The sequence below is a fragment of the Cherax quadricarinatus genome, chromosome 5, assembly GCF_038502225.1.
Source record: "Cherax quadricarinatus isolate ZL_2023a chromosome 5, ASM3850222v1, whole genome shotgun sequence".
NCBI lineage: Eukaryota > Metazoa > Arthropoda > Malacostraca > Decapoda > Parastacidae > Cherax > Cherax quadricarinatus.
Window position 1 is genome coordinate 4500610 of NC_091296.1, and position 23138 is coordinate 4523747.

A 23138-nucleotide genomic window follows, 5' to 3' on the forward strand; every position below is an offset into this window, starting at 1 on the left:
AGTAGGGTATATAAGAAGGGGGTAGGAGAGTAGGGTATATAAGAAGGGGGGTAGGAGAGTAGGGTATATAAGAAGGGGGTAGGAGAGTAGGGTATCTAAGCAGGGGGTCGGAGAGTAGGGTATATAAGAAGGGGGTAGGAGAGTAGGGTATATAAGAAGGGGGTAGGAGAGTAGGGTATATAAGAAGGGGGTAGGAGAGTAGGGTATATAAGAAGGGGGTAGGAGAGTAGGGTATATAAGAAGGGGGTAGGAGAGTAGGGTATATAAGAAGGGGGTAGGAGAGTAGGGTATATAAGAAGGGGGTAGGAGAGTAGGGTATATAAGAAGGGGGTAGGAGAGTAGGGTATATAAGAAGGGGGTAGGAGAGTAGGGTATACAAGGATGGGGTGGAGGAAGAAATATAATATGGAGAGGTAGGTATGAGAGAGTAGGGAGTTAGACCTAGCCTCCACATCATGTACTTCCAACACTTTATATATAACTTTTCCACTTCATTACTACCAATATAGCTTAAAGACTCAAAAGTATTAATGTTTCAACAAAAGACCAAATCTTACTTATAAAAGTATCTTCAAATACTTAGTCGTTTAATAATCCTGGTAACCAAAATTTCGAAACACGATATAACGGATCAACATTTCCAGAAATGCTTCATAGTCACTTTCATTGAGGCGACCAGTCTTTTCGGTTACCACTTTCCGAATACTATTGACGACTTTTGCTGGAAGAAAGCAGGAAATATGAAGCACATGGGACAAGATACACTGAAAAAAAAAGCAGCAGCAGCACTGCAGCGTGCACCCCCAACGGTCGCCTCTCACTCACTGAGTACATTTTGGCGCGCACAAGGGAAGGTAAACAAACGTTGCCAGACTCTTGATTTTAATAATAAATAAAAAAAAAAATCACAATACTGTGAGAAGCCCCTATCACGAGCCTTTTCCATCCTATGGAGAGGGAGCATGGACACGGGGGTCGTCCCACAGTTACTAAAAACAACAGACATAGCCCCACTCCACAAAGGGGGCAGTAAAGCAACAGCAAAGAACTACAGACCAATAGCACTAACATCCCATATCATAAAAATCTTTGAAAGGGTCCTAAGAAGCAAGATCACCACGCATCTAGAAACCCATCAGTTACACAACCCAGGGCAACATGGGTTTAGAACAGGTCGCTCCTGTCTGTCTCAACTATTGGACCACTACGACAAGGTCTTAAATGCACTAGAAGACAAAAAGAATGCAGATGTAATATATACAGACTTTGCAAAAGCCTTCGACAAGTGTGACCATGGCGTAATAGCGCACAAAATGCGTGCTAAAGGAATAACAGGAAAAGTCGGTCGATGGATCTATAATTTCCTCACTAACAGAACACAGAGAGTAGTCGTCAACAGAGTAAAGTCCGAGGCAGCTACGGTGAAAAGCCCTGTTCCACAAGGCACAGTACTCGCTCCCATCTTCTTCCTCATCCTTATATCCGACATAGACAAGGATGTCAGCCACAGCACCGTGTCTTCCTTTGCAGATGACACCCGAATCTGCATGACAGTGTCTTCCATTGCAGACACTGCAAAGCTCCAGGCAGACATCAACCAAATCTTTCAGTGGGCTGCAGAAAACAATATGAAGTTCAACGATGAGAAATTTCAATTACTCAGATATGGTAAACATGAGGAAATTAAATCTTCATCAGAGTACAAAACAAATTCTGGCCACAAAATAGAGCGAAACACCAACGTCAAAGACCTGGGAGTGATTATGTCGGAGGATCTCACCTTCAAGGACCATAACATTGTATCAATCGCATCTGCTAGAAAAATGACAGGATGGATAATGAGAACCTTCAAAACTAGGGAGGCCAAGCCCATGATGACACTCTTCAGGTCACTTGTTCTATCTAGGCTGGAATATTGCTGCACACTAACAGCACCTTTCAAGGCAGGTGAAATTGCCGACCTAGAAAATGTACAGAGAACTTTCACGGCGCGCATAACAGAGATAAAACACCTCAATTATTGGGAGCGCTTGAGGTTCCTAAACCTGTATTCCCTGGAACGCAGGAGGGAGAGATAAATGATTATATACACCTGGAAAATCCTAGAGGGACTAGTACCGAACTTGCACACGAAAATCACTCACTACGAAAGCAAAAGACTTGGCAGACGATGCACCATCCCCCCAATGAAAAGCAGGGGTGTCACTAGCACGTTAAGAGACCATACAATAAGTGTCAGGGGCCCGAGACTGTTCAACTGCCTCCCAGCACACATAAGGGGGATTACCAACAGACCCCTGGCAGTCTTCAAGCTGGCACTGGACAAGCACCTAAAGTCAGTTCCGGATCAGCCAGGCTGTGGCTCGTACGTTGGTTTGCGTGCAGCCAGCAGCAACAGCCTGGTTGATCAGGCTCTGATCCACCAGGAGGCCTGGTCTCAGACCGGGCCGCGGGGGCGTTGACCCCCGGAACTCTCTCCAGGTAAACTCCAGGTAAACTGGAATAATACACAAATAACCCGACGGTCCGACTCGGTCCGACTTGGACCAAGTCGAATCGAAACGTCGTTGTATGCTCCTCTCTCTCATGTGCGGGTGACTTTAATAATAATAATAAAATAATAATAATATTATTACTAATAGCAATAATTATAGTAATATTAATATTAATAGAAATAATAATATAATAGTAAAATAGTAATGTCTGTTGATCTCACTTTCAAGGATCACAACAGTGCCACGATCCGCTAGGAATTTTTGTTGACCTAAGAAAAGCTTTTGACACAGTAGACCACGGCATCCTACTCCACAAACTTGACCATTATGGTATAAGAGGTCATGCGCTTGCATATTTCAAATCCTACCTTACTAATAGGTATCAGTATGTCACCATTAAAGACACAGCATCATCAACACGGCCACTTGATACTGGAGTTCCGCAGGGAAGTGTCCTTGGACCCCTGCTCTTCCTCATTTACATCAATGATCTTCCAAACGTATCCCAACACGACTTATGTCATCTCTCACCCTAATCTTGCCACCCTCAACACCATTGTTAATGAGGAGCTGCTCAAAATATCAACTTGGGTGACAGCCAATAAACTTACACTTAACACTGACAAAACCTACTATATTATGTTTGGTAGCAGAGCAGGTGCTGCGCAATTTAACATTAAGATCGACAGCACTCTAATTGCCAGACATAATGAGGGCAAATTCCTAGGCCTATACCTCAACAACAACCTGAATTTCAGCACCCATATCCAATACATATCAAAAAAAGTATCCAAAACAGTTGGGATCTTCTCCAAGATACGATACTACATGCCGCAAAATGCCCTTCTCACACTATACCAATCACTCATTTATCCATAACTCACCTATGCTATTTGTGCTTGGGGATCAACTGCAGCAATACACCTAAAGCCAATAATAACTCAACAAAAAGCTGCAATAAGAATAATCACTAATTCCCATCCCTGGCAACACCCTTAGTCCCATGCTATTTAATATTCTGATTAATGCTCTACCTGCCTCACCTAAACATATAGCTATAAGCTATGCTGATGATATCATGATCCATACAACAGGGCATAAGAAGATGAATACCATTCTTAATGAAGTTCAAGCAATTTGTAATCGACTAGGCCTCATAATATCTTCCTCTAAAACAAAGATATTAACAAGCAAACGACATCCCCCACCCATCTATTTGCAGGGTGAAATCATTAGCTACGTTAAAACTTACAGATATCTTGGTGTAGATGTACCCTTTAACAAATCCACTATACCACAACTAAACAAGAAATGCAAAGCTAGGCTAAATGCTCTCAAAGCTGTTGCTGGCTACAACCCCAACTATGGTGCTAATGTGAGAATCGTGAGAATGATGTACATAGCCTATGTTAGGTCCTTAATTGATTATGCTGCTCCCATGTTGACATTAGCTAGAGAAAGTTCTCTCCTACCCTTGGAATTAATGCAAAATGAAGCTCTCAGGATTATTCTTGGCTGTCCCAGATCTACAAAAGTTCTTAACGTGAGGAAGGAGCTTGGTATTTCTAGTATCAGTGATAGGATTATTGAGATTAACACTGTACTCGGTATTAGAATGTTGAGAAACGAACCAGACACTGTCACAATGAATCTTACCAAGTGTCTAGAGGTAAATACACACAGATCTAAATGGATTGTGAAAACGTGCAATTACATCAAGTTTTATAACCTGCATGAACTGTATCACTGTAGGCAACAAGAGCATTTCACCCCTCCGTGGAAGATATGTTCATTTAATATCATATACCTGCAAGTCCCTCCCAAGAAGCTTATTGCTAGTAATCCCTTCCTTAAATCTCTTGTTAGAGCAACTGCTCGAGAAGAAATTTCTCACCTAGCTGGTAGTAATAAGTTATCACAAGTTATATACACTGATGGATCTAAACAGGAGTCTTCTGGCAGGGCTGCATCTGCTCTTGTTGCCACCTCCCTAGTTAAGAACGATACTAAATTAGGCATAAGAATTAACAACTGGGCGTCTACACTGCAAACTGAATTGTTTGCAATCCTAATGGCGCTAAAGCTAACCTATGACACTGAGCTTGACTTTATCATCATTACTGATTCTATGTCATCATTGAAGGCTCTTGACTCATATAATGACTCCAACAACATGCTCATTGGAGAAGCCAGGTATAGATACTCAAAAATTAGGGACAAAGGAATTAATGTACAATTGCTATGGATCCCATCACACATTGGATTACTCCTTCATGATAAAGTTGATATGTTAGCCAAGAAGAGTACCCAGAGGGAGAATGTAGAATATAACTTTGGTATAACTGTGTCCAGCATTAGGAATAATATTAGGAGAGAAGTAAATAATGAAAATGATTGTTATAGGAATGCAGTTAGAAGCCTGAGTAGATCTATAACCCACTATGATAACATGAACGTAGATAAGTATGTTTATGGAGCAACGTGCAATGTGAACATTGACTGATGTTGTAGTGGCCAGGCTTAGGCTTGGTTACAAGTACTTCTGGCAGTTTGGGAGACACACAGATGATGATCAAACTAAATGTAAATTATGTGATCAGGTATATGGTCACTCTCTTGAGCACTATGTGCTTAATTGTCCACTTATTGAGGAAAGCAGAGACAGACAGTATAATAACCTATGTGACATGTCAAGATATCTTATTAATGAAAATAAGATACCAGATATACTAAGCAAATTTCCTAAATTTGCTTGTAACAGATAAGTGAACTATAGATATGTAGATATAAATCCATATGTATTCCTGTTAACCCTTTGGGGCCTAGTTCCTAGGCCTTTTGTGTATCCATATGCTCTCGCGCTACCGTTCACAGGATGGATATGGGGTGCACAATAAACTAGCCACTTCGGTGGCAAAATCTGAATCTAATCTGGCAACACCCCCCCCCCCCCGCCACTCTTCATAGATCTAAACTTACTCCCTGTTCAGAACATCCACACTTACTACTGTGCAATCTACATATTTTTTTTTTTCAACAAGTTGGTCGTCTCCCACCGAGGCAGGGTGACCCAAAAAAGAAAGAAAATCCCCAAAAAGAAAATACTTTCATCATAATTCAACACTTTCACCACACTCACACATTATCACTGCTTTTGCAGAGGTGCTCAGAATACAACAGCTTAGAAGCATATACGTATAAAGATACACAACATATCCCTCCAAACTGCCAATATCCCAAACCCCTCCTTTAAAGTGCAGGCATTGTACTTCCCATTTCCAGGACTCAAGTCCGACTATATGAAAATAACCGGTTTCCCTGAATCCCTTCACTAAATATTACCCTGCTCACACTCCAACAGATCGTCAGGTCCCAAGTATCATTCGTCTCCATTCACTCCTATCTAACACGCTCATGCACGCTTGTTGGAAGTCCAAGCCCCTCGCCCACAAAACCTCCTTTACCCCCTCTTTCCAACCCTTTCGAGGACGACCCCTACCCCTCTTTCCTTCCCCTATAGATTTATATGCTTTCCATGTCATTCTACTTTGATCCATTCTCTCTAAATGACCAAACCACCTCAACAACCCCTCTTCTTCCCTCTGACTAATGCTTTTATTAACTCCACACCTTCTCCTAATTTCCACACTCCGAATTTTCTGCATAATATTTACACCACACATTGCCCTTAGACAGGACATCTCCACTGCCTCCAACCGTCTCCTCGCTGCTGCATTTACCACCCAAGCTTCACCTCCATATAAGAGTGTTGGTACTACTATACTTTCATACATTCCCTTCTTTGCCTCCATAGATAACGTTTTTTGACTCTACATATACCTCAACGCACCACTCACCTTTTTTCCCTCATCAATTCTATGATTAACCTCATCCTTCATAAATCCATCCGCCGACACGTCAACTCCCAAGTATCTGAAAACATTCACTTCTTCCATACTCCTCCTCCCCAATTTGATATCCAATTTTTCTTTATCTATATCATTTGATACCCTCATCACCTTACTCTTTTCTATGTTCACTTTCAACTTTCTACCTTTACACACATTCTCAAACTCATCCACTAGCCTTTGTAATTTTTCTTTAGAATCTCCCATAAGCACAGTATCATCAGCAAAAAGTAACTGTGTCAATTCCCATTTTGAATTTGATTCCCCATAATTTAATCCCACCCCTCTCCCGAACACCCTAGCATTTACTTCTTTTACAACCCCATCTATAAATATATTAAACAGCCATGGTGACATTACACATCCCTGTCTAAGACCTACTTTTACCGGGAAGTATTCTCCCTCTCTTCTACATACCCTAACCTGAGCCTCACTATCCTCATAAAAGCTCTTTACAGCATTTAGTAACTTACCACCTATTCCATAAACTTGCAACATCTGCCACATTGCTCCTCTATCCACTCTATCATATGCCTTTTCTAAATCTATAAATGCAATAAAAACTTCCCTACCTTTATCTAAATACTGTTCACATATATGCTTCAATGTAAACACTTGATCTACACATCCCCTACCCACAGGACCTTAAATTCCAATATTAACCTTGACCTAAAATGCTTTCTTGATAGTTGTGACAGGACCCACAGGCATAACACCAGACACAATTATTATAATCAAGGGGGAAGCGCTAAACCCGGAGGATTATACAGCGCCTGGGGGGGATGTGGAAGGCATTCAGGCTTAGTTCGGGGAACTGGAGCACAGATCCAATTCCCTAAATCAAGAGCCCCTCACCAACATCAAGGAACCTTCCTTGAGGGGACACCAGACACAAACATCTCTACGACATTCCCCGTGTCCGACTAAACCTTTACAAAAACTCAATGTATGTCAAAGGCCCTAAAATCTGGAACACCCTACCTGAAAACTCTAGAACAGCAGACACATTCATCACCTTCAAAACTACTGTTAGAAAACATCTTATCTCCCTGATACACCCCGTCAACTAACTACATAAAAACCACCTGGTGGTTCACACTTACACTCTCACTCACCCATTTGACTATAAGCACAGAAATGCGTATCCTAATCTTAAAATAATGATTCCTAATTAGTCATAAGTTTGCCTGTGATACTCCAATATAGAAACTATGTATTGTGCCAAAACAAAAGCATTCACATTGCTAAACTCACAAATTAGTATTTGTCACTTAGTATTTAGTCACTTAGGATTTAGTCAACTTACTCCACAGTTTGTTATAATTTAGGGTTAAGAATTAATCTAAGTTTGCCCGAAATGCCTAGCCATGCTGGGTGTTCTAGTGGCCCCCTCTGTAATTAGTACTTTACTACATGTAAACCACACAATAACCAAAATCTGTAAACTCTATATTGTAATCCTTATATAGAATAAACTTTGATTTGATTTGATTTGATCACAAGTGCAAAGAAAATGATAGGATGGATAATGAGAACATTCAGAACAAGAGATGCCAAGCCAATGATTATCCTTTTTAAATCACTTGTTCTCTCTAGGCTGGAATATTGCTGTACATTAACATCTCCGTTCAAAGCAGGTGAAATTGCAGATCTAGAGAGTGTACAGAGAACCTTTACTGCACGTATAAGTTCTGTCAAGCACCTTAACTACTGGGAACGCTTGGAAGCTCTTGACTTGCACTCGTTGGAATGTAGGAGGGAGAGATATATCATAATCTACACTTGGAAAATCCTGGAAGGAATGGTCCCGAATCTGCACACAGAAATTACTCCATACGAAAGTAAAAGACTGGGCAGGCGATGCAAAATACCCCCAATTAAAAGTAGGGGCGCCATTGGTACACTAAGAAAAAACACCATAAGTGTCCGGGGCCCAAGACTGTTCAACAGCCTCCCACCAAGCATTAGGGGAATTACCAATAAACCCCTGGCTGCCTTCAAGAGAGAGCTGGACAGATACCCAAAAGTCAGTGCCGGATCAGCCGGGCTGTGGTTCGTACGTTGGACTGCATGCGGCCAGCAGTAACAGCCAGGCGCGGATCTAGGAACAAAGTTTGGGGGGGGGCCCGACGGCAGAATTTTCGGTTGTTTAAAGAGCATTAGCATTACCGTTTCTCCACTAACGGGATTCTTATTTGTTAATTACTGGCGGACTGACCTAAATGAATGGGCATAACCATCTGCTCTAGGTGCTAGTGTTTCTCTTCAATCCAAATGAGAGGGCCGATTTTTCTGAGAAAAAAAAAAACACTGACCTTACAATGTGAGGAATTTTGTATCTTATTAAAACTTTATTGAAAGTAAGAATTTAATAGCTAGAGACTTTTACATTAGACCTTAACTTAAATGTAGAATATATATATATATATATATATATATATATATATATATATATATATATATATATATATATATATATATATATATATATATATATATATATATACATATATATATATATATATATATATATATATATATATATATATATATATACATATATATATTTTATTTTATTTTTTTATTATCACACCGGCCGATTCCCACCAAGGCAGGGTGGCCCGAAAAAGAAAAACTTTCACCATCATTCACTCCATCACTGTCTTGCCAGAAGGGTGCTTTACACTACAGTTTTTAAACTGCAACATTAACACCCCTCCTTCAGAGTGCAGGCACTGTACTTCCCATCTCCAGGACTCAAGTCCGGCCTGCCGGTTTCCCTGAATCCCTTCATAAATGTTACTTTGCTCACACTCCAACAGCACGTCAAGTATTAAAAACCATTTGTCTCCATTCACTCCTATCAAACACGCTCATATATATATATATATATATATATATATATATATATATATATATATATATATATATATATATATATATATATATATACCTGCTTAAGACAGTAAGCATTATACTTTATAATATTACCTATAATAGTAGCCTTAAAAGTAACATGCAAAGGTTATTACACTGAAAGGATTAATCACACTGCAGCCTAAGCAAAGAGAAGACGGCGGTTCCTTTCCGCAAACTTGTTGATCACACGATCAACAGGAACATGTACATCGTTATGGACGGCGAGTAGTGCGAGGCCGTTGAGGCGATCCTGACCTATGGTGCTCCTCAAGTATGTCTTCAGGCGTTTCAGGGCTGAGAACGATCGTTCGGCTTCTGCATTTGAGACTGGCAGGGTCAATAGGATGGTAAGGAGCTTCGCGATGTTCGGAAACATACGGGCCTCGGCGTATTCCTTTGCTTTCTTGACAGATTCGAAGGCCGGAGCGGAACATGTCCACCGCTGTGTTTCCGTCTGCACGAGCAAAAGTGACTCAACGTCACTTTCGTAGAGTTTAGTGGCTTTAAGAACAGCATCCACGTTTGCTTTTGAGCCCCTGAGCAGCTCCTTCAATCGGAGAGCAACGGGCACAGTGTCATCATCAAATCTGCTCTTCAACTCAGCGATCACATGGTCAACGAACGGAATATACACCGAGCGCCGATAGTACTCCTCAGCAGATGCCGCTGGGACATTCGTGCGTTGTGTCTGTCGTGCACAGACTCTGGGAATAGGGACGTCATCGTGAGCTGAGTCCACTTCAACTAGAAGATCTTTGGCTTTCACGAACACAGCGTGGAAGTACTCCTCGGCATCCGCTCTAAATTTGGAGAATAGAGTCCCGATTTCACGAATCAGTGCGTACACACATACCAGGTCATTTCCTTTTTCTGTAGGGTTCTGCTTGGCTGAAGCGTGTGTGCCAAAACGGACTCGGCCACAACCAACCCAACGAGAAAGCGGGGGTCCCGAATCGCAGCGAGTAGGAGTCCGGCGTTGGCATCCAACTTCATCTCATCCTCCAGAAAAATAGCGATGAGAGGCAAAAACTCGATGAACACGAGGACAGCATCGTGCCGCTCGACCCATCTGGTGGGGCACAGGGGCACCAGCTTTTCCCGCTGGAAATTTACCCATATCTCAGAGATATGGGTAAATATGTTGAAACTTAGTCTAATAAAAATTACAATTATTTTTATTATTATTATTATTATTATCATTATTATTATTATTATACTCTTTCACGGTAGGCTACCGTAGGCATAGCTCCAAGGCTCCAACCCACTCCACTCTGGCACTGTCCCACAAGGCCCCAAAACAGGCATAAACACAATAGCCTAATGTATTAATCTTGCCCTGGCCCCTTTACCTGGTGCAGTAAGGCCACTGAATGGTTCATGAACCCTTACCCTCTCGTCCTGGTTCGTGCCCGGCTCGCAGTGAGTCAGTATGTGTGTTGGAGCCTTGAAATACCGGGGGACGGTGTCTCACCGTCACGGGGTCACGCCGCATCAGCCGTCTGATGTTACCACGTGCTCTCAACATGCAACACTGCTTGACGCTCGCTGAGGCTGAGCCTCGCTCTCTCAGAGCCTGCCTGCCTCTCTGGCTGTTATGCCAAATTTCTTTCAAATTAGGACATTTCCACGATTTTTTTTGCCACATCTCATTATTCTCAGCATCAATACAGCTCCAAAATTTTTATTATAAGTATCCAACCTTAAAAAGCATTTTTGTATTGTTATGGAGCTAGAGGTATTAGTGGTCTGTAAACTTGCAAAGTTGCGAAACAAATTTAAATGCATCCCAAAGTAGTGGCGTAACTACGGGGAGCCTGGGGGGTCCGCCCCCCCTCACTAGAGCTGTGGCCCCCCCCCACTTGAAAAGGAGTATCTGCATAGTTTTGTGTCTAGAAAAGTAAATATATATATCGGCGTTAAAATCTCAAATAATTCGGGAGGGCATGCCCCCGCCATGTAAAGGATTGGCCCCTCCTTCCCCTCGCCCCAAAATGAAAAAACAGCTATGACACTGGGCCAAAGCCCAAAGAGGGCCAAAGGGGGGGGCCCGGGCCCCCTGGGCCCCCCTTATATCCGCGCCTGGTAACAGCCTAGTTGACCAGGCCCTGATCCACCGGGAGACCTGGTCATGGACCGGACCGCGGGGGTGTTGATCCCCGGAATAACCTCCAGGTAGACTCCAGATAATAGTAATATTGTTATTAATAATACTACTAATATTATTATTAATAGGATATTAGGAAGAACTGGTATAAGAATAGAGCTGTAGTGGCATCACTGAGGCAAGACCTTTGGGTAGATTTAAATATAGGTCTGAGGAAGACCTGCCTAGCATGGGCCAGTAGGCCTGCTGCAGTGCTCCTTATTTCTTATGCCCTTTTTCCCCTTTCTATTCTGAAAGACTCTGCCTTAAACAGGGCAGAGAACGTTTGAGAGGTGGGTCTATGGTTAACATTAACGAGTCACAGGGCTGTTAGGAAGTACTTCTTCAGCCATGGAGTTGCCAGGAAGTGGAACGACCCACACAGCAAAGTGGTCGGGGCAGGATCTATGCATAGTTTTAAGAAGTATGACAGAAGTCACACATCCAGGAGAGAACCCCATAGCGACCAGCAGAGGCGGGGCCAGGAGCTAAGACTCAGCCCTTGCAAACCACATATGTGTATACATGTTGGTAAGTACAAATAGGCGAGTACATATAGGTGAGTACAAATAAGCGAGTACATATAGAGTACAACTAAATACAAATAAGCGAGTACAAATAGGTGAATACAAATAAGCGAGTACACCCAAGTGAATACAAAAGGTAAGGACAAATAGGAGAGTACAGTGTTGCTAAGATAGTACAAACTGGTCATGTTGACCTCCCCCGTCAAGGCTGGTAGACTCACCTCCCCCGTCAAGGCTGGTAGACTCCAGGTATGAAGGTCTTACCTCACCAACACCAGTACAATTATCACAGTTATTCCTGCGTACTGGTTTGAGACCTGTGCAGCAGTTGGGTATGAAAGTTAAGACACTTGTACAACATCTGGTTATCTTTATTGTAGACGTTTCGCCATCCAGTGGCTTTATCAATACAGATTCTTGGACATAATTAGAAAACAGAAGAACTATATTGTATTGTATACCTGTCTTGCACAACTTGTCAGGCACTGCAACATCATGGTATCTTGATTCAGAGGACATCTACATGACCTTCTTCACGACTTCTACAACTAGCCCATCAATTTGGGAAGGACCTACTTCCACTGGGGAATCCCGCCTACCAGTGACTATGCCCTCGTCTGCTACACGTCCCTCTTCACTGACGCCTATATAAGCGCCAGTCTCCTTACCTGTGCTTCAGAGACTCATTCTGCTGTTGACTCTCGCCCTGGCAGGTCATAGCAGCTCTCCTTACTTGCACAGTATCCCTACGATCCCCGTTGGGGAACCTCTACCATCTCCACGATGTCTCATCGTGTGAGAATTAAGCCCAAGTCTGCTGTCGTCGATGACGCCACGAAGCTTGAGCTTGCAGCTTCTCTCACCACTTGTCTGCACGCAAAGTTCTCCAAGATCACGTCACTGAAGGAAGCTTTCATCGTCACTTTTCTCGATGATACTGAAGCTGACAAGATGCTTACACCTACAGCCATGAAGACCTTAGAAGACCGAAGCTATACCATCTCTACGTCACCATACATGCTTGCAAAATGTTCAGTGTTTATGAAACGTCTTGACAAGCTGATCACGAACATGACCATCCAGGAAATTACTACATCACTTGAAGACCTCAACACCTGGGCCAAGATTGACACTGTAGTGAAGATCCCCAACGCTTCCTCAATGCTCAAGGTCACATTCCTGGACGTTATCATGGCGACCAGAGCACTGTCGGATGGCCTGGCCATCTCTTACTACTACATCAACCCTCGACAGATTGAACCTGAACGCTTCACGTACATAACACCTTGCTGGACATGTTACTCGTACAGTCACTCTACTGCCGACTGCCACGTGAAGAATAAGAAGATATGTTCCACCTGTGGGTCTGCAGGACACGATTTTCGTTCTTGCACTTCCACTGCTGCTCCCACTTGCATCAACTGTAAGAGTGATCACCATACTCTTGCAGCCAAGTGTCCAGTGCGAAAGGATATCCTTTCTAAGAAACTGAAGGAAAAAACAAAGAAGTCATCTGGAACCTCTCCTACATACGCTGCAATTGCCAAGATTCAATCTACAACATCCAAGATTCTACAAGCTACTCAACAGTCGTCTCCACCACCTCTCACTACCCAACCTCCACCTGATGATATCTCTACCAAATTCTATTACTGCATGATGTTTGCTCACATGCAAAATGCTGCAAAACCTGGCTCTTTCAACACGACTATTAATGAACTTCTTGCACTTAACAACATGCCATCATTTAACTTCCCTGCAAGTCCACCATCAGCTGAAATTTTGAAAATAATCCCGAAGATCGTCAGTTTTGAAACGCCAGATGATTTGAAGGAATTAATAATTGATAACGACGACGCATCCTCTTTTGAACCCTCCAATCAACAGTCACCTGATAACATCCAAAACAGCACCACGCCTCCTATTCGTCGATTGGCTCGTCGTGGCGGCGCAAATATCATTCCTTCGCCTTCACTCACCACTACACAAATGGACCAATCAGAAGCCACGATTCCACCACAGTCTTCTATACACTCTGTAGCGGAGACACCAACATTGAATGAACCTTCAATGCTGCAACCACCAACAAAAACCTCACCAGTCATCATGTTGAGTCTAGTCCTGACTCTTCTCTCTTCGACTCAAGCCATTCCTCTCACCGTCTATTCTTCGCACTGTCCCCACTTACCCCTCGACCCTCGTGGGTCCTTACCTGTGAGTCCTCTGATGATGATGAGGGACTGATTACCTCATCTTTTGTATATAGTTCTTCTGTTTTCTAATTATGTCCAAGAATTTGTATTGATAAAGCTACTGGATGGCGAAACGTCTACAATAAAGATAACCAGATGTTGCACAAGTGTCTTAACTTTCATCTTGTCGGTATTGTATACCTGTCTTGCACAGCATTTGGGTATCTATATTGATGAAACGTTTCGCCTACACGGTAGGCTTCTTCAGTCAAATACAAAGGCAGCAGTAGTAGTGAAATACAGATGATGGAATCAGTCCATCAGCCTCGGAGAAAAAGCATTTGAGGTGGTCAGTCCCTCAGCCTGGAGAAGAGTTCAACTCTATGATCTGGAACGATATCGTTCCCTTCAAAACGTATGTGATGCAGAGGGCCCTTCAAAACGTATGTGACGCCGAGGGCCCTTCAAAACGTATGTGACGCCGAGAGCCCTTCAAAACGTATATGACGTCGAGGGCCCTTCAAAACGTATGTGACGCCGAGAGCCCTTCAAAACGTATGTGACGTCGAGGGCCCTTCAAAACGTATGTGACGCCGAGGGCCCTTCAAAATGTATGTGACGCCGAGGGGCCTTCAAAACGTATGTGACGTCGAGAGCCCTTCAAAACGTATGTAACGTCGAGGGCCCTTCAAAACGTATGTCAGATCGAGGGCCCTTCAAAACGTATGTAACGTCGAGGGATCTTCAAAACGTATGTGACGCCGAGGGCCCTTCAAAACGTATGTGACGCCGAGGGCCCTTCAAAAGGTATGTGACGCCGAGGGCCCCTTCAAAACGTATGTGAAGTCGAGAGCCCTTCAAAAGTATGTGACGCCGAGGGCCCTTCAAAACGTATATAACGTGCAAGGCCCTTAAAAACGTATATGACGCCGAGGCCCTTTAAAAGTATGTGACGCCGAGGGCCCTTCAAAACGTATGTGACACCGAGGGCCCCTTTAAAACGTATGTGACGCCGAGGGCCCTTTAAAACGTATGTGACGCCGAGGGCCCTTCAAAACGTATGTGACGTCGAGGGCCCTTCAAAACGTATGTGACACCGAGGACCCTTCAAAACGTATGTGACGCAGAGGGGCCTTCAAAGCGTATGTGACGCCGAAGGCCCTTCAAAACGTATGTGACGTCGAGAGCCCTTCAAAACGTATGTAACGTCGAGGGCCCTTCAAAACGTATGTAACGTCGAGGGCCCTTCAAAACGTAAGTAACGTCGAGGGCCCTTCAAAACGTATGTGACGCTGAGGGTCCTTCAAAACGTATGTGACGCCGACTGCCCCTGCAAAACGTATGTGACGCCGAGGGCCCTTCAAAACGTATGTGACGCCAAGGGCCCCTTCAAAACGTATGTAACGTCGAGGGCCCTTCAAAACGTACGTGACGCCGAGGGCCCTTCAAAACGTATGTAACGTCGAGGGCCCTTCAAAACGTATGTGACGCCGAGGGCCCCTTCAAAACGAATGTGACGCCGAGGGCCCTTCAAAACGTATGTGACGCCGAGGGGCCTTCAAAACTTATATGACGACGAGGGCCCTTCAAAACATATGTAACGTCGAGGGCCCTTCAAAACGTATGTCACGTCGAGGGCCCTTCAAAACGTATGTCACGTCGAGGGCCCTTCAAAACGTATGTAACGTCGAGGGATTTTCAAAACGTATGTGACGCCGAGGGCCCTTCAAAACGTATGTGACGCCCAGGGTCCATTCAAAACGTATGTGACGCCGAGGGCCCTTCAAAACGTATGTGACGCCGAGGGCCCCTTCAAAACGTATGTGAAGTCGAGAGCCCTTCAAAAGTAAGTGACGCCGAGGGCCCTTCAAAACGTATATAACGTCCAAGGCCCTTCAAAACGTATGTGACGCCGAGGACCTCTTCAAAAGTATGTGACGCCGAGGGCCCTTCAAAACGTATGTGACACCGAGGGCCCCTTTAAAACGTATGTGACGCCGAGGGCCCTTCAATACGTATGTGACGCCAAGCGCCCTTCAAAACGTATGTGACGCTGAGGGCCCTTCAAAACGTATGTGACGTCGAGGGCCCTTCAAAACGTATGTGACACCGAGGACCCTTCAAAACGTATGTGACGCCGAGGGGCCTTCAAAGCGTAAGTGACGCCGAGGGCCCTTCAAAACGTATGTGACGCCGAGGGGCCTTCAAAGCGTAAGTGACGCCGAGGGCCCTTCAAAACGTATGTGACGTCGAGAGCCCTTCAAAACGTATGTAACGTCGAGGGCCCTTCAAAACGTAAGTAACGTCGAGGGCCCTTCAAAACGTATGTGACGCCGAGGGTCCTTCAAAACGTATGTGACGCCGACTGCCCTTTCAAAACGCATGTGACGCCGAGGGCCCTTCAAAACGTATGTGACGCCGAGGGCCCCTTCAAAACGTATGTAACGTCGAGGGCCCTTCAAAACATACGTTACGCCGAGGGCCCTTCAAAACGTATGTAACGTCGAGGGCCCTTCAAAACGTATGTAACGTCGAGGGCCCTTCAAAAAGTATGTGACGCCGAGGGCCCCTTCAAAACGAATGTGACGCCGACTGCCCCTTCAAAACGTATGTGACGCGGAGGGGCCTTCAAAACTTATATGACGCCGAGTGCCCTTCAAAACATATGTAACGTCGAGGGCCCTTCAAAACGTATGTCACGTCGAGGGCCCTTCAAAACGTATGTAACGTCGAGGGCCCTTCAAAACGTATGTCACGTCGAGGGCCCTTCAAAACGTATGTAACGTCGAGGGATCTTCAAAACGTATGTGACGCCGAGGGCCCTTCAAAACGTATGTGACGCCCAGGGTCCCTTCAAAACGTATGTGACGCCGAGGGCCCTTCAAAACGTATGTGACGCCGAGGGCCCCTTCAAAACGTATGTGAAGTCGAGAGCCCTTCAAAAGTAAGTGACGCCGAGGGCCCTTCAAAACGTATATTACGTCCAAGGCCCTTCAAAACGTATGTGACGCCGAGGACCTCTTCAAAAGTATGTGACGCCGAGGGCCCTTCAAAACGTATGTGACACCGAGGGCCCCTTTAAGACGTATGTGACGCCGAGGGCCCTTCAATACGTATGTGACGCCAAGCGCCCTTCAAAACGTATGTGACGCTGAGGGCCCTTCAAAACGTATGTGACGTCGAGGGCCCTTCAAAACGTATGTGACACCGAGGACCCTTCAAAACGTATGTGACGCCGAGGGGCCTTCAAAGCGTAAGTGACGCCGAGGGCCCTTCAAAACGTATGTGACGCCGAGGGGCCTTCAAAGCGTAAGTGACGCCGAGGGCCCTTCAAAACGTATGTGACGTCGAGAGCCCTTCAAAACGTATGTAACATCGAGGGCCCTTCAAAACGTATGTAAGGTCGAGAGCCCTTCAAAACGTAAGTAACGTCGAGGGCCCTTCAAAACGTATGTGACGCCGAGGGTCCTTCAAAACGTATGTGACGCCGACTGCCCTTTCAAAACGCATGTGACGCCGAGGGCCCTTCAAAACGTATGTGACGCCGAGGGCCCCTTCAAAACGTATGTAACGTCGAGGGCCCTTCAAAACATACGTTACGCCGAGGGCCCTTCAAAACGTATGTAACGTCGAGGGCCCTTCAAAACGTATGTAACGTCGAGGGCCCTTCAAAAAGTATGTGACGCCGAGGGCCCCTTCAAAACGAATGTGACGCCGACTGCCCCTTCAAAATGTATGTGACGCGGAGGGGCCTTCAAAACTTATATGACGCCGAGTGCCCTTCAAAACATATGTAACGTCGAGGGCCCTTCAAAACGTATGTCACGTCGAGGGCCCTTCAAAACGTATGTAACGTCGAGGGCCCTTCAAAATGTATGTGACGCAAAGGGCCCCTTCAAAACGTATGTGACGGATAGGTCCCCTTCAAAACGTATATGACGCCGTGGGCCCTTCAAAACGTATGTGACGCCGAGGGCCCTTCAAAACGTATGTGACACCAAGCGCCCTTCAAAACGTATGTGACGCTGAGGGCCCTTCAAAACGTATGTGACGTCGAGGACCCTTCAAAACGTATGTGACGCCGAGGAGCCTTCAAAGCGTATGTGACGCCGAGAGCCCTTCAAATCGTATGTGACGTCGAGAGCCCTTCAAAACGTATGTAACGTCGAGGGCCCCTCAAAACGTATGTAACGTCGAGGGCCCTTCAAAACGTATGTAACGTCCAGGGCCCTTCAAAACGTATGTGACGCCGAGGGTCCTTCAAAACGTATGTGACGCCGACTGCCCCTTCAAAACGTATGTGACGCCGAGGGCCCTTTAAAACGTATGTGACGCCGAGGGCCCCTTCAAAACGTGTGTAACGTCGAGGGCCCTTCAAAACGTATGTGACGTCGAGGGCCCTTCAAAACGTATGTAACGTCGAGGGCCCTTCAAAACGTATGTGACGTCGAGGGCCCTTCAAAACGTATGTAACGCCGAGGGCCCTTCAAAACGTATGTGACGCCGAGGGCCCCTTCAAAACGTATGTAACGTCGAGGGCCCTTCAAAACGTACGTGACGCCGAGGGCCCTTCAAAACGTATGTAACGTCGAGAGCCCTTCAAAACGTATGTGACGCCGAGGGACCCTTCAAAACGAATGTGACGCCGAGGGCCCTTCAAAACGAATGTGACGCCGAGGGGCCTTCAAAACTTATATGACGCCGAGAGCCCTTCAAAACATATGTAACGTCGAGGGCCCTTCAAAACGTATGTCACGTCGAGGGCCCTTCAAAACGTATGTCACGTCGAGGGCCCTTCAAAACGTATGTAATGTCGAGGGATCTTCAAAACGTATGTGACGCCGAGGGCCCTTCAAAACGTATGTGACGTCGAGGACCCTTCAAAACGTATGTGACGCCGAGGGGCCTTCAAAGCGTATGTGACGCCGAGGGCCCTTCAAAACGTATGTGACGTCGAGAGCCCTTCAAAACGTATGTAACTTCGAGGGCCCTGCAAAACGTATGTAACGTCGAGGGAGCTTCAAAACGTATGTAACGTCGAGGACCCTTCAAAACGTATGTGACGCCGAGGGTCCTTCAAAACGTATGTGACGCCGACTGCCCCTTCAAAACGTATGTGACGCCGAGGGCCCTTTAAAACGTATGTGACGCCGAGGGCCCGTTCAAAACGTGTGTAACGTCGAGGGCCCTTCAAAACGTATGTGACGTCAAGGGCCCTTCAAAACGTATGTAACGTCGAGGGCCCTTCAAAACGTATGTAACGGCGAGGGCCCCTTCAAAACGTATGTGACGCCGAGGGCCCTTCAAAACGTATGTGACGCCAAGCGCCCTTGAAAACGTATGTGACGCCAAGGGCCCCTTCAAAATGTATGTGACGCCGAGGACCCCTACAAAACGTATGTGACGGATAGGTCCCCTTCAAAACGTATGTGACGCTGAGGGCCCTTCAAAACGTATGTGACGTCGAGGGCCCTTCAAAACGTGTGTGACGCCGAGGGGCCTTCAAAACGTATGTGACGTCGAGGGCCCTTCAAAACGTGTGTGACGCCGAGGGGCCTTCAAAACGTATGTAACGTTGAGGCCCTTCAAAACGTATGTAATGTTGAGAGCCCTTCAAAAGGTATGTAACGTCGAGGGCCCCTTCAAAACGTATGTGACGCCGAGGGCCCTTCAAAACGTATGTTACGTCGAGGGCCCTTCAAAACGTATGTCACGAAGAGGGCCCTTCAAAACGTATGTGACGCCAAGCGCCCTTCAAAACGTATGTGACGCCAAGGGCCCCTTCAAAACGTATGTGACGCCGAGGGCCCCTACAAAACGTATGTGACGGATAGGTCCCCTTCAAAACGTATATGACGCCGAGGGCCCTTCAAAACGTATGTGACGCAGAGGGCCCTTCAAAACGTATGTAACGTCGAGAGCCCTTCAAAACGTATGTGACGCCGAGGGCCCCTTGAAAACGTATGTGACGTCGAGGGCCCTTCAAAACGTATGTCACGCCGAGGGCCCTTCAAAACGTATGTAACGCCAAGGGCCCCTTCAAAACGTATGTGACGCCGAGGGCCCTTCAAAACTTATGTTGCGCCGAGGGCTGTTCAAAAAGTATGTGATGTCGAGGGCCCTTCAAAACGTATGTGACGCCGAGGCCCCTTCAAAATGTATGTGACGCCGAAGGGCCTTCAAAACGTATGTGGCGTCGAGAGCCCTTCAAAACGTATGTAACATCGAGGGCCCTTCAAAAAGTATGTCACGTCGAGGGCCCTTCAAAACCTATGTCACGCCAAGGGCCCTTCAAAACGTATGTAACATCGAGGGCCCTTCAAAACGTATGTAACGTCGAGGGCCCTTCAAAACGTATGTCACGCCGAGGGCCCTTCAAAACGTATGTGACGCCGAGGGCCCCTTCAAAACGTATGTGACGCTGAGGGCCCTTCAAAACGTATGTGACGCCGAGGGCCCCTTCAAAACGTATGTGACGCCGAGGGCCCTTCAAAACGTATGTAACGTCGAGGGCCCTTCAAAACGTACGTGACGCCGAGAGAGCCTTCAAAAGTATGTGACGCCGAGGGCCCTTCAAAACTTATGACACCGAGGGCCCCTTTAAAACGTATGTGACGCCGAGGGCCCTTCAAAACGAATGTGGCACCGAGGTCCCTTCAAAACGTATGTGACGCCAAGCACCCTTCAAAACGTATGTCACGCCGAGGGCCCTTCAAAACGTATGTGACACCGAGGGCCGCTTTAAAACGTATGTGACGCCGAGGGCCCCTTCAAAAGTATGTGACGCCGAGGGCCCCTTCAAAAGCATGTGACGCCGAGGGCCCTTCAAAACGTATGTGACACCGAGGGCCCCTTTAAAACGTATGTGACGCCGAGGGCCTTTCAAAACGTAAGTGGCGCCGAGGTTAGTTAGTTTAATATGTTTATTATGCACCCCATACCCATCCTGTGGGCGGTAGTCAAAAGATTACAGAGGTACATAATGGGTCCAGGGACTGGGCCTCAAAGTTTTGATAGCTGAGCAAGTTACAGAGGTAATGAATTCACAATTTACAAAGGTAATGAACAAACAATTTACAAAGGTAGGGCGCTTCAAAACGTATGTGACGCCAAGCGCCCTTCAAAACGTATGTGACGCCGAGGGGCCTTCAAAACGTATGTGACGTCGAGGGCCCTTCAAAACGTGTGTGACATCGAGAGCCCTTCAAAACGTATGTAACGTTGAGGGCCCTTTAAAACGTATGTAACGTTGAGAGCCCTTCAAAACGTATGTAACGTCGAGGGCCCTTCAAAACGTATGCAACGCCGAGGGCCCTTCAAAACGTATGTGACGCCGAGGGCCCCTTCAAAACGTGTGTGACGCCGAGGGCCCTTCAAAACGTATGTGACGCCGAGGGCCCTTCAAAACGTATGTAACGTCGAGGGCCCCTCAAAACGTATGTGACGCCGAGGGCCCCTTCAAAACGTATATGACGCCGAGGGCCCTTCAAAACGTATGTGACGCAGAGGGGCCTTCAAAACGTATGTGACGCCGAGGGCCCTTCAAAACGTATGAAACGTCGAGGGCCCTTCAAAACGTATGTCACATCGAGAGCCCTTCAATACGTATGTAACGTCGAGGGCCCTTCAAAACGTATGTCACGCCGAGGGCCCTTGAAAACGTATGTGACGACAAGGGCCCCTTTAAAACGTATATGACGCCAAGGGCCCCTTCAAAACGTATGTGACGCATAGGGCCCTTTCAAAACGTATGTGACGCCGAGGGCCCTTCAAAACGTGTGTGACGCCGAGGGGCCTTCAAAACGTATGTGAAGTCGAGAGCCCTTCAAAACGTATGAAACGTTGAGGGCCCTTCAAAACGTATGTAACGTTGAGGGCCCTTCAAAACGTATATAACGTCGAGGGCCCTTCAAAACGCATGTCACGCCGAGGGCCCTTCAAAACGTATATGACGCCGACTGCCCCTTCAAAACGTATGTGACGCCGAGGGCCCTTCAAAACGTATGTGACGCCGAGGGCCCCTTCAAAACGTATGTGACGCCGAGGGTCCTTCAAAACGAACGTGACGCCGAGGGCCCTTCAAAACGTATGTAACGTCGAGGGCCCCTCAAAACGTATGTGACGCCGAGGGCCCCTTCAAAACGTATATGACGCCGAGGGCCCTTCAAAATGTATGTGACGCAGAGGAGCCTTCAAAACGTATGTGACGCCGAGGGCCCTTCAAAACGCATGTGACGCCGAGGGCCCCTTCAAAACGTATGTGACGCCGAGGGCCCATTTAAAACGTATGTGACGTCGAGGGCCCTTCAAAACGTATGTCACGCTGAGGGCCCTTCAAAAAGTATGTGGCGCCGAGAGCCCTTCAAAACGTATGTGACGCCGAGGGCCCCTTCAAAACGTATGTGACGCCGAGGGCCCTTCAAAACGTATGTGACGCCGAGGGCCCTTGAAAAGGTATGTGACGTCGAGAGCCCTTCAAAATGCATGTAACGTCGAGGGCCCTTCAAAACGTATGTAACGTCGAGGGCCCTTCAAAACGTATGTGACTCCGAGGGCCCCTTCAAAACGTATGTGACGCATAGGGCCCCTTCAAAACGTATGTGACGCCGAGGGCCCTTCAAATCGTATGTGCCGCCGAGGGCCCTTCAAAACGTATGTAACGTCGAGGGCCCTTCAAAACGTATGTGACGCCGAGGGCCCCTTCAAAACGTATGTGACGTCGAGGGCCCTTCAAAACGTATGTAACGTCGAGGGCCCTTCAAAACGTATGCAACGTCGAGGGCCCTTCAAAACGTATGTGACGTCGAGGGCCCTTCAAAACGTATGTGACGTCGAGGACCCTTCAAAACGTATGTCACGCCGAGGGCCCTTCAAAACGTATGTGACGCCGAGGGCCCCTTCAAAACGTATGTGACAGCTAGGGGCCTTCAAAACGTATATAACGTCGAGGGCCC

At 46.4% G+C, this 23138-nt stretch overlaps 1 protein-coding gene across 4 annotated transcripts in view; it reads right to left on the reverse strand.

Moving 5' to 3' along the window:
* The window catches only part of LOC128684918 (uncharacterized), a 52968-nt gene that overhangs the window by 14349 nt on the left and 15481 nt on the right, over nucleotides 1-23138 (reverse strand). The window contains exon 1 of one of the 4 annotated variants that reach the window (XM_053771276.2): nucleotides 12214-14733. The exons of 2 other annotated variants lie outside the window; for them this stretch is intronic. In XM_053771276.2, the coding sequence (XP_053627251.1) occupies nucleotides 12214-12511 (298 nt within the window). In that variant the 5' untranslated portion in view covers nucleotides 12512-14733. Of the gene's footprint in view, nucleotides 1-557; nucleotides 1659-12213; nucleotides 14734-23138 lie in introns of those variants that run through there. One more of the 4 variants, XM_053771277.2, reaches the window with a different exon arrangement.